General features: G+C 45.0%; 1 protein-coding gene across 1 annotated transcript in view; it reads right to left on the bottom strand.

The window, feature by feature from the left end:
- Positions 1-14,320, bottom strand: part of NECAB2 (N-terminal EF-hand calcium binding protein 2) — a 197,963-nt gene that overhangs the window by 180,652 nt on the left and 2,991 nt on the right. Inside the window, exon 2 of the mRNA XM_056862621.1 lies at positions 181-205. Within this exon, the coding sequence (XP_056718599.1) occupies positions 181-205 (25 nt within the window). The remainder of the gene's footprint in view (positions 1-180; positions 206-14,320) is intronic.

Here is a 14,320-nt window from a genome sequence, read left to right on the forward strand (position 1 = left end):
TGGAGCAGGACTCTGAACTGGCAGCCTAGAGATATCATAAATAAACAAACAAACAGACAAACAAATAAAACAATGTAGTTTTCAAAAATTACTGAACCCTCCTTCAGTCATTTCTCGAAGAAAGACCAACTTAAAAAGAAAAACGTCAAATAAATAACACAAATAAATATGTCAACTTACCATTTTTGTCAGCTCGTCTGAAGATCTAAAATTAAAGAAAGATACATATTTATTATGTTTTTCATAGATTGTTACAATGCAAAGGTTTGAGCAGAAGCAACTGTATCGCCTTGAAAACACAGATAACAGGGTTGCCAGCCTCCAAGTGTTATCTTGAGATTTCCCAGAATTACAATCAAACTCCAGATGATCCCTGGAGAAAATGGCTGATCTGGAGGGTGGAGTCTATGGTATTATATATCACTGAGGCCCCTCCCCAAGCCCTGCCGTCCCCAGGCTCCACCCTCAAATCTCTAGGAATCTCTCAAATCAGAGCTGGCAACCCTAACATCGAATGATTTCAAACTGGAAAGATACATCTTAAAATAACACAAATAAAAATCAATGTATTCTATATTTGATCCACAGGTTGTGCCTGTCAGGTGATCCAGCGGCCCTTCTCCATTTCCCAGCTATGACCCAGGTGATAAATCAGTCACTTTTATTGCCCTTCCAAGTGAAAAAGTGAAACTGACCAGAAATCCACAGAAGAAAGAAGAAGATCCACCTCATAATCACTGGCAGGACTATAGAGAAGTTTAATCAAACCAAGAAAAAATACAATTTGGTAAATAATACTAAGTAGTATTTGATTAGTATACTAATTTCATTAGTATACTAATCAAATAATAAGTGGGTTCTAGATCTAATCCTCCCCAGAAGCTACAATGACTAAACTTAGGCTACGGTACTTTGGTCACATCATGAGGAGGAGGAAGAGGAGGAGGAAGAGGAGAGTTAGTTTTTATATGCCGACTTTCTCTACCACTTAAGGAAGAATCAAACCAGCTTACAATCTCCTTCCCTTCCCCTCCCCACAATAGACACCCTGTGAGGTAGGTGAGGCTGAGACAGTGTGACTGACTGGCCCAAGGTCACCAACTGGCTTCATGTGGAGGAGTGGGGAATCAAACCCGGTTCTCCAGATCAGACTCCACTGCTCCAAACCACCACTCTTAACCACTACACCATGCTGGCTTTTAGAAGATGTGTACGTGTGTGTGTTAAGTGCCATTAAGTCACTTCCGACCTATAACAACCCTATGAATTAATGACCTCCAAAATGTCCTATCTTGAACAGCCTTGCTCAGGTCTTGCAGACTGAGGGCCATGGAGAAGACAAGACTCACTGGAAAAGGCAACGATACTAGGAAGAGTTGAAGGCAGTAGGAAAAGCAGAAGACCCAACATGAGATGGATTGACTCAATAAAGGAAGCCACGGCCTCCAGTTTGCAAGACTTGAGGAAGGCTGTCAATGATAACAAAGGTTTGGAGGTCATTAATTCATAGGGTCGCCATAAGTCAGAAGAGACTTTACAGCACATTGCACAAAAATAACAGCTGCCCAGTCTATCTCAAAATGGGTCACTGAAATTGCTAAGAATGAGAAATTCCAGAAGGGTAGCTGTATTATAGGGCAATCCTCAGCAGAGTCACACCCTCTAAGTCCATTGAAGTCAATAGGTTCAGATGCATGTAACTGTGATTAGGATCGCAATGTTAGTACACTGCAGCCTAAGGAACAAAGAGCCTCATGGCACCTTGAAGACTGATAAATTCATCGTGGCTTTAAGTTTTTGTCATCCAGACAATCAGATGGATCCTGGAATCAGATGCTCATGAAAGCTGACACAATGATAAAGTAGAAGAAGAAGTGTCGGTTTTTATATGCCAACTTTCTCTACCACTTAAGGGAGACTCAAACCGGCTTACAATCACCTTCCCTTCCCCTCTTCACAACAGACACCATGTGAGGTAGGTGGGGCTGAGAGAGCTCTAACAGAGCTGTAACTTGCCCAAGGTCACCCAGCTGACTTCATGCATAGGAGTGGGGAAACAAATCCAGTTCACGAGACTAGCCTCTGCCGCTCATGTGGAGGAGTGGGGAATCAAACCTGGTTCTCCAGATCAGAGTCCACCGCTCCAAGCCACTGCTCTTAACCACTACACCACGCTGGCTCTCTAGTTAGTCTTTAATGTGCCACAAGACTTATTTGGCTCCCCCTTCAAATTCCCCCTTCGAATCACAGCACTGGCAGCTGCTTTAAAAAATTAGGAAAAACAATCTCAGACTGCCTGTGATGCATGATGTGATCCCTGCATTTTCTTGCACAAGTTAGTGCCTTGATAAAATAGCACTAGCTCCTCAGTGTCCATTGCAATATCTGAACAGATGTGGGGAGGAATCACTTTTAATTTCTTTGAGAGTTTCAGGCATCCTAGCTTGAAAACTGAACCAGCACGTTTGTTCCTTTGCCGATCTTGACTTTGCGCTACAGAAATGCTTCTGCATTATGGGGTGGGGGGGAGGGAGAGCAGGGATAAACAAGCCCCCAGGGAGTAATCAGAATGAAACAAATATACCTTAATTGCAGCAGAGGTGTTGCTGTGCATACATTCTCTCCCCCCCCCAATTTGTTGGAAAACACATTCACAATATAAGAGGATGCAAGTAACATCATATGAGAGAGCAGGTTTGGGCCCGGGGGGAGACAAACCCAAGCCAGAAAGCCAGGGCAGGACTGCAAGCTAAGAACAGTGAAATGAAATTTGATACACCGGCATTAAAAAAAAATGTCAGCAAGCAGATTTTCATGATCTTGCATTGCCCGTATAATTAATTTACAGTAGTAAAAGGAGAGATGCCTGAGCACGCTGCGTGGGAAGGAGATAAATTTAGATCAAAGCAAAGCGGAACAGGGAAGAGAAGAGTACAGAATAACAACAGAAGACATCTTGTTGGAAGCAATATTTGGGGAGCAGAGGAGAGGTGGGAAGAGAACCACAAAAGAAAGCCGGTTTGGGGGGAAACCCGCTGAGATTGCCGGTGTGATTCATCAACTAAAGCTTGAATCACAGGTTTTATTTAAGAAAAATCAACCGGCTATGGATGCCACCTTCTTCCTTCTCAACACACGCTCTGTTGGTAGGCAGAAATTCAGACTGGGAGGAGGAAGAGAGAAACAGGCTTACCTAACACCACGTGGATTGCTTCTGCACAAGTTTTGCTCTAGTTTGGCATCCAAATTGAAGCATGGGTTTTTTTTTTGAGGGGGGATTGCAAGTATCCTAATTGGCCACTTTTCAGGTTTCACCCCACTTTGCTGCAATTTCCCCTGAATCTGTTTTGATGCAAATGGGACCATCACTAGAAGCTCTTCAATGGGACAAGCCGGACAAGATGCTGGGAGTTCCCTATCTGGAGTTCCCAGCATTTGTTTATATTTGATTATCATGCATACAGCGGTATGTTCAAGGCTGGAGGGGGCTACCCTTCCCTGCTGCTCCATGTTCCCAACCTGAAAAAGTTCCAGGGAACCACAACTTGCGGAAACGTATGAGCAGTTTCCTGGTATCATTTTAGATCAGTAAAATGGCACGGAGAAAGTCTTAAAAGGGTTGCCAGGTCCCTCTTTGCCACCAGCAGGAGATTTTGGGGGAGGAGCCTGAGGAGGGCGGGCTTTGGGAAGGGGAGGGGCTTCAATGCCATAGAGTCCAATTGCCAAAATGGCCATTTTCTCCAGGGGAACTGATCTCTGCCGGCTGGAGAGCAGTTGAATTAGCAGGAGATCTCCAGTTACGGTAGTACTTAGAGATTGGCAACCCTAGATATCAACTGTCCCTGACATCATCTCTCTCTTCACAAGGTATATTTTGGAAAAAGAGGGTGACCAGTAGTAGATAGGACAGTCTGGTGGAGGGGAAGTCTGATGCAAGAGTAACTAGGAGCCAAGTCTGAATTTTGACAGGGTTTGGCCTTGGGTTATAATGCCCCTTGTTTTCCAAAGTGGAGGAGCTCCTTTAAACTACCCCCTCCCAGTTCCAAATTTTGGTACTGCCCCTAACTGAAAATAGATCTAGTGAACTGTCTGTAGCTATTTTCACAATTCCTTCTGGCTATAATTACAGCCCAACCCAGTCTAGAAAGCAAGATAAATCCGCCAAATGTAATGAAGGTATGTGGGCCCTTGCTTCAGGGTGCTTGCCACGCTGCGGTAATTAAAGTCTGTTTCTCGTTAATTATTTCCCCCTTAATCACCAGGAGGCATGTGCTCTAATGCTTTAGGGTGAACACACTATCCAATGGGAAACCATTGTTTTAAAATAGTCTTTAAAACTGTGCAGAAATTCCCTGAGGCCAAGCTCTCTTTTCTGCTTCCCACCCCCCAAAAGCAACAGATCTAGGGGCAGCAGTTCAGGATGAGTCAATCACCCCATGACCACGTTTCCAGATGGACAAGCCTGCCCATCACTAAGAGCTTTGCATGGATTTCACTCATTGAAGAAGAAGGGGGGAAACATGCTTCTACAGCAACGTGGCGCAGAGTGGTAAGCTGCAGTACTGCAGTCCAAGCTCTGCTCACGACCTGAATTCTGTCTCAAAGGAAGTTGGTTTCAGGTAGCCGGCTCAAGGTTGACTCAGCCTTCCGAGGTCGGTAAAATAAGTTCCCGGCCTGCTGGGGGTAAAGGGAAGATGACTGGGGAAGACACTGGCAAACCACCCCATAAACAAAGTCTGCCTAGTAAATGTCGGGATGTGACGTCACCCCATGGGTCAGGAATGACCCGGTGCTTGCACAGGGGACCTTTACCTTTACAGCAACGAAAAAGGAATCCTTTCCATCCTGGATTCATTCATTTAGCTAGAGAGGAAAAACAAAATACTCACAATTGCCCTCCTTTCAAAAGAAAGGAATAAAGGTGAGGAAGGAAGGAAGGAAGGAAGGAAGGAAGGAAGGAAGGAAGGAAGGAAGGAAGGAAGGAAGGAAGGAAGGAAGGAAGGAAGGAAGGAAGGAAGGAAGGAAGGAAGGAAGGAAGGAGCTTTCACTCAGCCATAGAATAAAATTCTCAATTTTTCTGGGTCATAAATGAAAGCACTCACAGGTAACAGCCCACAAACACACAAACAAAAATGGCTGCAGGGCTGGATTGAACTGGAAATTATTTGAACCAAAATATTGTTTGAGGAACACTGTCCCAGGGACAGAAAGGAATTTGCTTGGCTTTCAGTTCCTCGGGAAAGAAAACAGACCAAAAATTAGTCTGGGAATCTGGGCACAGTCAGTTTCAAAAGAAATAAGCAAGGATCACATTACACCCCGGATCTACCCTCTAAAACACAATATTCAGGAGCTCAGCCCAAAACCAGAATGCGGAAGACTCTGTCATCTTTTGCAAAATTATCTATAAAGGTATAATTCAATTTCCCATTTAAAAAAATAGCATGCACAAGTAAGGGTCGTGACAGACATGGAAAACTCCGTTATTGATATAAATATCAGGATTTCGTCAGTGTGGGGTAGTGAGTAGAATGCTGGACTAGGATCCAGAAGACCTGGGTTCTAATCCCTACACATGGTACGGAAACATGTTGGGTGACCTGGGGCCAGTCACACACTGTCAGCCTCACCTATCTCACAGGGTTCTTGTGAGGTTAAAAATGGAGAGGGCATCATGATGTTAAAAGCTGCTCTGGGTCCCACTGTGGGGAAAAGAGGGGTACAATATCTACATAAAGAAAGGGTATAGCAGGGGACCGCCCCTCCTCAGAGTTTATCTGGCCTCCTTTATGCTAGGAGAGAAAGAAGCTTGGCGATTGAGCCCGTGCATTTCATGAAGGTCTCCAATTCAATCCTCTACGTCTGCAGTAAGAGATACTCGAGGGCAAAAACTCTTAGACCAGTGGTCTGTCTTGGCATATCCATATTAAAACAACCAGGGACCATTTAAATAGTGTTTATGACAGCGTTCGTGTAGCAACTGTGGGCTTCCTTTATGGTCTCCAATGCAAGTCCTAACCAGGGCTAACTCTGCTTAGCCCCTGAGATCTGACAAGATCAGGCTACCCTGAGCCATCCAGGTCATGGCTAAAGTAGCATAGTTTACCTAGAAAGACAGTACTGGATTGGCTACCACGATCCACAGATGCAAGGACTGTACGTCTGTCCCACATTCCTCTCCCCCAAGCAGTCCTTTTCAATTTGGGGAAACTTTATTCCCAAGATCATAGGACCTATGCGGTCCAATATCCATGTGGGTCATGAAGCTACCATGGAGAGGGGAAAGGGGATGAAACTGACCTCTCCTCGGTCTTCCATCAATGGAGCTGCAGAGACAGAAGGAAGGGCTGTGGCTCAGTAGTAGAGCATCGGTTTGGCATGGAGAAGATCCCAGGTTCAATCCCCGCCATTTCCAGTAAAAGGGACCAGGCAAGTAGGAGATGTGAAAGACCTCTGCCTGAGACCCTGGAGAGCCACTGCCGGTCTGAGTAGACAATACTGACTATGATGGACCAAGGGTCTGATTCAGTATAAGGCAGCTTCATGTGTTCATGTGAAATACAAAGGGCAATTTCATTCCCTTTCCTCTCCTCATAAAACGAATAAGTAACTGAACAATTTTACGTCGGGATGAAGGACTATGTTCAGCCTCTCCGTGCCACACATTTCCATTTCCCTGCTCCATCCATTCCCCCAGCGCTTAAATATTGGAGGAAATCACATAACAACCTGCACAATAATGTCACTGTTGGACAAAGGAGCAGGACACAGCGTAATCCCAGACAAATTGGTAGTTAATTTGAGGGGGAAATTATAATTAACTTCTACAAGATTTAAGAGGGAAGGCAAGCCAGAAGGGGGAAATGAAGCCAGAAGGGAAAATCAATAGAACATTACTCAAGAATGGCTTTATTAATGAGGGCTGAGAGAAGGCAACAAGGATGAAGGGGGAAAGCTATCAAGTGTGGTGTTGCTATCTACTTTTGGAGATCGGCCAAACTTTTTTAAAAAGTTGAAAGGTAGGTCACACTCAAGAGCTGCACTTTGACATCTATAAGGCTTGCAGGGTGCAAGTCCATATGTGAATTCAGATTGGGGCTGTAACCTTGCAGGGACCAAAATACACATAAGAGAATCTCTAGCACAGAAGTCTTAAGCAGAGTGGAGAAAGGCCAAGAATGAGAATCTGTTGTGGCTCAATTAAAACACGCTTGCAAATACACACTAGACAGCAATTGTTTGGGGCAAGTTGGGGGGGGGGTGGCCTGCCGGACTATTGAACATTTATCTGTTACATTTTTATCCTGCCCTTCTTCCTCAGGACGGGGGGGCATGCATGGTTTCCCCCCATTTTGTCCTCCCAACCACCTTAGGAGTTAAGCTAGGCTGAGAGAAAATGGCTATTTTAGTGAGCTTGCCTCCTCAGTTGGGTTGTTTACTCTAGAGGGTCAGAGTCTAGTCCAATGCTCTAACTGCTATGCCACATGGCATGTCTACACCCAGCTGTTCCACCAGAGGCTCTAATACTGGTGATCTTCATTAATGTTAATAGTCTTGCAATTTGCACATTTTTGAGAATTATCTCTTTTGGGAGGGGGCTGAAAAGCATCTAATAAATAAATAAATAAATCCAAACACACACATCTAATTAACATATCATTGGGGGTCCCTGGGCACAATAATCTCCTGTGCCACCCCCCACCCCGCCCACTCATGTGCACACATGCACGCGCACACACAGACCCTTCTGGAAGATTCCTTCAGACTCCTTTAAACCCCAGTGGTGCTGGCAGGGCTAAAAGGAGCATGAAAGAGCCATGACCCCTGTCAGTTCTCTGGACACCCCCTCACACAGAATGGAAGATCACCCCAGTGCCCCTGCAATAGGGTTGCCGGATACCTCTTTGCCACCGGCCGGAGGTTTTTGGAGTGAAGCCTGTGGAGGGAGGGGTTTGAGGAGGGGAGGGACTTCAATGCCATAGAGTCCAATTGCCAAAGTGGCAATTTTCTCCAGGGGGACTGATCTCTATCGGTTGGAGATCAGTTGTAATAGCAGGAGATCTCCAGCTAGTACCTGGAAGTTGGCAACCCTACCCTGCAACGTCACTCAGAAAAAGAGGGCAAAGTCAGCTTCTTCCTGTGGCACAGTGGGCCCTCCTGGAACACTGGCAACTGATCAAAGATTCTGGCCCCAGATGCTGGTCTTCTTGACCACTATCCTCTGTTATGTCTTATAATATTTCATTTTTTTGTGCACTTGTATCCTCTCCTTTAGAGTAGCTTCAGTGCCTGGCTTATGGCCTTTTCTCCAAGTATTGGTGAGGTTGGTGGATTTTTATGTAGCAACTCCTGTATCTGTATAAATATCCTGTATCTATATAAATGCAAATTAGCTAGAATGCATCTGTGACGTACAACTCTCTCTCTCTCTCTCTCTCTCTCTCTCTCTCTCTCTCTCTCTCTCTCTCTCTCTCTGTCTTCTGCTTCCGCTGTCTCATTAACAAGGCTTGCGGTTTCAAACTCAACAGCCTGTCTGAATAGCCCTCCTGAAAATATGCTTTCAGCAAAGAGGGCAAGCAATGCCAATGCTACAATTTAAAAGGGTATGCAGAGAAACTAGAAGCTGCCAGTATGACCCTCAACTCCTGTGTCCTGTGGATGCAGGTACATACATCAGTGCCGTCAAGTCACAACTGACTTATGGCGACCACAGCAAGGGACTTTCAAGGCAAGTGAGAAGCAGAGGTGGTTTACCATTGTCTTCCTCTGCAGAGTCTTCCTTGGTAGTCTCTCTTCCCTTCCTCTGCAGAGCTTTCCTTGGAGATCTCCCTGCCAAGAACTGACCTTGCTTAGCATCCAAGATCTGAGGAGATTGGGCTATTCCATGCTGCCTTCCCTCCCCTGAACGCAGGTACCCCATGATAAATAGGGTTGCCGACTTCCAGGTGTGGCTGGAGATCTCCTGGGATTACAACTAATCTCCAGAAGATGGAGATCAGAAGACTAATCTCCAGAGGACCTGGAGAAAATGGCTGCTTTGGAAGGTGGACTCGATGGCATTATAATCCACTGAAGTCCCTCCCTGCCCAACTCTGCCCTCCTCAGGCTCCACTCCCAAAATCTCCAGGTATTTCCCAACCCGGAGCCGGCAACCCTAACTGCAATGCTGTGCCTGCTATGCAATGCTACCCTTGAAAGCTTCAGTAAATCACAACCGATGCCCCTCCCCCTCAAATGCCTCAGTAAATCACAACCGATGCCCCTCCCCCTCAAATGCCTCAGTAAATCGCAACCGATGCCCCTCCCCCTCAAATGACTCAGTAAATAGCAACCGATGCCCCTCCCCCTCAAATGACTCAGTAAATAGCAACTGATGCCCCTTCCCCTCAAATGCCTCCATAAATCGCAACCGATGCCCCTCCCCCTCAAATGCCTCCATAAATTGCAACTGATGCCCCTCCCCCTCAAATGCCTCAGTAAATTGCAACCAATGCCCCGCCCCCTCCAATGCCTCAGTAAATAGCTTCGGGGCTTTCTTTTGATTATACATGCTTTTTCTACCCATCAGACGTCGCCTCGCTCTCCCTGCGCATTTTGCCTGTGTTTTCCAGATGCTGTTTTAGCCAGAATTTGGAAAATGCAGGCAAAACGCAAGGGGAGAACGAGGCGAGCTCTGATGGGTGGAAAGGCATACATAATCAAAAGGAAGCCCTGAAACAGTCGGCAGGGGGAACGTGGGGAAATGTCCTTGCATAAAAGTCCAAAGTTGGGTCCGGAGAATTTGGACCCATCTCTAGTTTGGCCCTGTGTCAAGCCAATGTCAAGGCGTAACTGTGTTCAGGATTCAACAGTCCGTCTCCTCTGCTTGTTTTCTCTTCTTTGCAGGAGCATCTTTCGATCATGAAATGAGTATTCATACATTTACAAGCTCGAGTCTTTGAATCAACAGGAGAGACCATAATATTATAGTGACTTTTCACTGTGAAAGCTAAAACTGCATCTTAATCCCAGGAAGTGGAGCATAACCTATTTAATTTGGCCTGTCCATACGTTTTTAAAGCAAACTCTTGCTCCAAGGGAAAAGGAGCTGAAAAACCACAATGTTTTAAAGAAACCTGTTTGAGGGAGTTCCTCCCCCCTGATCATCTGACAAAGAAAACTGACTCTCGAAAGCTTATAGTCCAACAATCTTGTTGGTATCTAAGGTGTTACTGAACTCATCTAGCTCTTCTTTTCCCATCATATGCACCACACTTTTTTGTCCTCTAGCACCTCTCGTCAAACAGGTTCTGCAGGTTTGTGAAGCTATACAAAAGCCTGCTGAACCTATTTAACAGAGGCCAAAAAGGGGTATGTATACATATGGTGATGAGCAGCAAAATGTTTTCGGTTCTCTAGAAAAGCCATCATATTTTTCCAACCCTGATTGTGGTTTGAAATTATATGTAGGGAGTTTTCTGCCTGCAGTCCCTAATGGATCTAATCCCAAGGAAGCACCCAAATAGGCTATGCTTAATGATGAACCATTCTTGTAAGGCGTCCCCAAAGGTATGCTGTACAGATGACATTAGGGGTAAACTGCATCCCCATACAAACCGTTCATGATCTGTCAGCAAGCTGCAATCAGTACAGCCGAACATTTAATGAACCATTCACCTGCATTTGAACAGTTTGCATATGCTTGACTGCGCAAAGGAAGTGCGTTCTCACACTGCTTTCCCAAAGCTTTCCCCTCCCCACTCTCTGGCTGCTTTTACCTCATTAACATTTCACAGTTAGCGGACTTATAGATACGAAATGTCTCGAGGAACTGTCCAGATCTGGAACAGTTAGTTATTGTGTGTCTCGAGGCTGCATGGTTTGTTATCTGTGTGTTTACCTATATGGCTGGTGTTTGTTAAACAAGAAAAACAAGTGAACTGTATATAGCTGGAATAATTTCTGCATAAGCACTGTCACACTGCCTCATGGGAGTTGTAGTTGTTCTTCAGGAAACGACCAATTGCTCCCTGAGGAACCGTGTGACTCCCGTCTTGCAAATATCACTTCTCTTCATGTGTGAAAGGCCTATGCTGTTCCATTTGATCTGTGAGGTGAGGCAGGATTAGAGCCACGGTTATTTATTTATGGAAGAGCTGCTCATGACTCAGCAGCAACTTAGGCTTGGAAAGCCTGCAAAAGCAGCTGCAGCCCAGGTGTGAAGCTACTCCCGTGGTGTTTTACTTGAACTTCGAGCAAAAACCTTGAAGTGAGACGTTTGAATCACATGTAAATGAGCAGCTCGATCGTATTAAAGTTCAAATGTTGATCAAAGTAGTGTTGAAGTTCACAGCAACCTTAATAATGGGAGAACACTGGGAGAAGACCAGGAAGGAGTATCCCCTCTCATCCTAACAAAGAAATATGGTGATTAGAACACATCCTAACAATCAGCACTGCCTGCTACTTGCTACCCAGGGCTGGGGCTGGGCAGTGCATGCACGGGAGATTCCTTGGGAGTAGGGTCCTAACACTGCCTAGGCAAATGTTGGGAGTTTTGGGGGAGGGGAGTGCCTGGGAAGTATGAAATTTGGGAAGGATGCGATGTCCCTTCCAGGTGGCACTCTAGGAACTTCTGTTCTTTATTGTGTGGAACATAACAAGGAAATTCCTAGAGAGTGACTATGGGAGCCATTTTTTCTCTTATTCCTCAGTAACACAAGGATGAAAGATTGGGGCTGAGGAATCCCCTGCCTGGCCCAAGCAACTGGGAAGTCTGCTTGGGAGCCCTACTACCCTAAATTCCATGGGGACAAATAATATAAACATATATTTAAATAAACATCAATAAGATTATTCATTTAAAAAGCACACCTCACATACCCAGCACGTTGCTCTCGAGGCAACTTCACACAGAATATAAAAAGAATCCAGTCTTACTGGTCTGTAGCCTATCACTCCCTTCAAACAAGCATGGATTCTTCTTCCAGCCTGACAACTCTTCCTCCAGTGGAAAGGTTGTGGAGGAAGGCGTCAAACTTGGCTGGACAGAGTGGTAGGGTGTGTGTGTGTGTGTGTGTTAAGTGCCGTCAAGTCACTTCTGACTCATGGCGACCCTATGAATCAATGTCCTCCAAAACGTCCTAGCTTTAACAGCCTTGCTCAGGTCTTGCAAATTGAGGGCCGTGGCTTCCTTTCTTGTTGGGTCTTCCTCTTTTCCTGCTGCCTTCAACTTTTCCTAGCATGACTGTCTTTTCCAGTGACTCTTGTCTTCTCATAATGTGGCCAAAGTACGACAGCCTCAGCGTGGTCACTTTAGCTTCTAGGGTCAGTTCAGGCTTGATTTGATCTAGAACCTGCTGATTTGTTGTTGTTGTTTTGCAATCCAAGGTATCTGTAACACTCTCCTCCAACATCACATTTCAAAGGAATCTACTTTCTTCCTGTCAGCTTTCTTCATTCTCCAGCTTTCACACCCATACATAGTAATAGGGAATACAATGGCATGACTTAACTTGATCTTGGTTGCCAGTGAGTGACATATCCTTACACTTAAGAATCTTTTCTAGCTCTAGAGCTAGAATACAAGCCAATTTAAAAAACATACTCATATCCCATTTTTGGAACACCAAGATATAGATTTGCAGAGAAATTCCCTGTGCTGGTTCCTTGGAAATAAGTCCCAGTGCATTCAATAGGACTTCCTATCAGGAAAATGTGCATTTAGTATGCCTCCTAGTTTTGTAGGAGGCATACGCTTTTGCAGTGCACATTTCACATCCCAGCTTGCCTGGAAAACATAGGCATGCATGCTTTTTCATTCCTTAGACCTGGTTTAAACTAGCCGAGAAGAATGAGTTGCGGAAGAGGCTGTCGGATGGACGCCACCGTGAATGAATCTCGCCAATTCAGTTGCCAGCTACAGCAAACAACTTCTGCTTTTCAGAAGGACTTGCAAAATGGAGTTAAATTTGCACTCACCTCATTAACTGCCAATTCTAGATGACACCGTTTTCAGAATTAATGATTTCTCTACACTGATTCTGTAATGCTCGTGTGTTTTTTTAAAGTTACTGGTTTTTTTGTTATTATTGCCAGAGTGTTTCCACAGGTTTGTTGCCAACAATAGCTGTCTCCTCCATCCTGTCCAGCATGTGCCAAACTCCTGAACAGGCAAGGTGCACTCAATAGTGAAGGCACAGGTCATTTTTACCCATAGAAATATTGCAAGGAGTGCATGCCCAATGCACTGATTGCAGTTCTGGAGGGGCAGCTGTGTTAAGTCGGTTGCAGCAAAGTTAAACGGGAGCCCCGCAGCACTTTAAAGATGAACACAATTTATTCCAGCATAAGGGTTAGTAAGTCAGAATTCACTTCATCGGATGCCCTGGAGTCTACATCTATGCCTCTGAAGAAGTGAGCTCTGAGTCACAAAAGCTTACACGACAATAAATGCAGTTAGTCTTTAAGGTGCCACCAGACTTCTGTTTAACTATGCCTACAACAGTGACTTCGGCAGAGATACCTGCTCCTAGGAGAGCTTGTTTCTGGTGCATCTCTGCATCATGTGTGATCGGATCACTTTCAATACAGATGGATGGCCCATACAGAAGACAGAAGGCACCTTCACAGCTTCAGAAGAGACTTCACTGATTTGTTGCAAGATGCTCTTTGGGAATGGCCAATGTTGCCGCTCATGCAGTCTTAATTTTTTTAGTGCAACTCAGACTTTACGAGTCCACCGTAGCCGAAGTTTAGAAACCTATAAGCATTTCTTACACGGTACATTTAAAAAGAAAAGGATAGCATCATCCTTGATTTAAAAGTTGCAATGTTTATCTGAAACAGGTGCAGGATTAGCTAGCTAAAATAGCACTTGGATAAAAATAGCGTGAGTTGCTGAAGTACAAAAGGTTTTTCAGGCTGCTAACGAAATACTGATTCTTGCATTCATTGATACTGCATGTTGGGAGTTGGAAGAGGGGAACTGACAGATGCTATTTGTGTGTCATCGCTTTGATCCATCAGGCCAGAGAACAGCATTAACAGAGAGTGCCAATGAAGTTGTGAACTCTTCCGGATCCCCGTCCATATATGCTAGATTCAAGTCCCGCAGCACAGAGACTCACAGGATTTTCAGGGTACAAGATGAATCATACCTGCCGAAGGGAGCTTTGATTCTCGAAAGTTTATACCCTGGAAATCAACGTTTCAGGAGAGTAGCCATGTTGCTCTACAGTAGAAGCGCTAGATCTGGGCAACCTAACTTCTTTGAAGAGGGAAATGTATCTGCTAGCTGCTTTGGAGTTCAATGCATCAATTCTTGGGGGCGGGGGTGGAA

The sequence above is a fragment of the Euleptes europaea genome, chromosome 17 (genome assembly GCF_029931775.1).
Source record: "Euleptes europaea isolate rEulEur1 chromosome 17, rEulEur1.hap1, whole genome shotgun sequence".
Taxonomy (NCBI): domain Eukaryota; kingdom Metazoa; phylum Chordata; class Lepidosauria; order Squamata; family Sphaerodactylidae; genus Euleptes; species Euleptes europaea.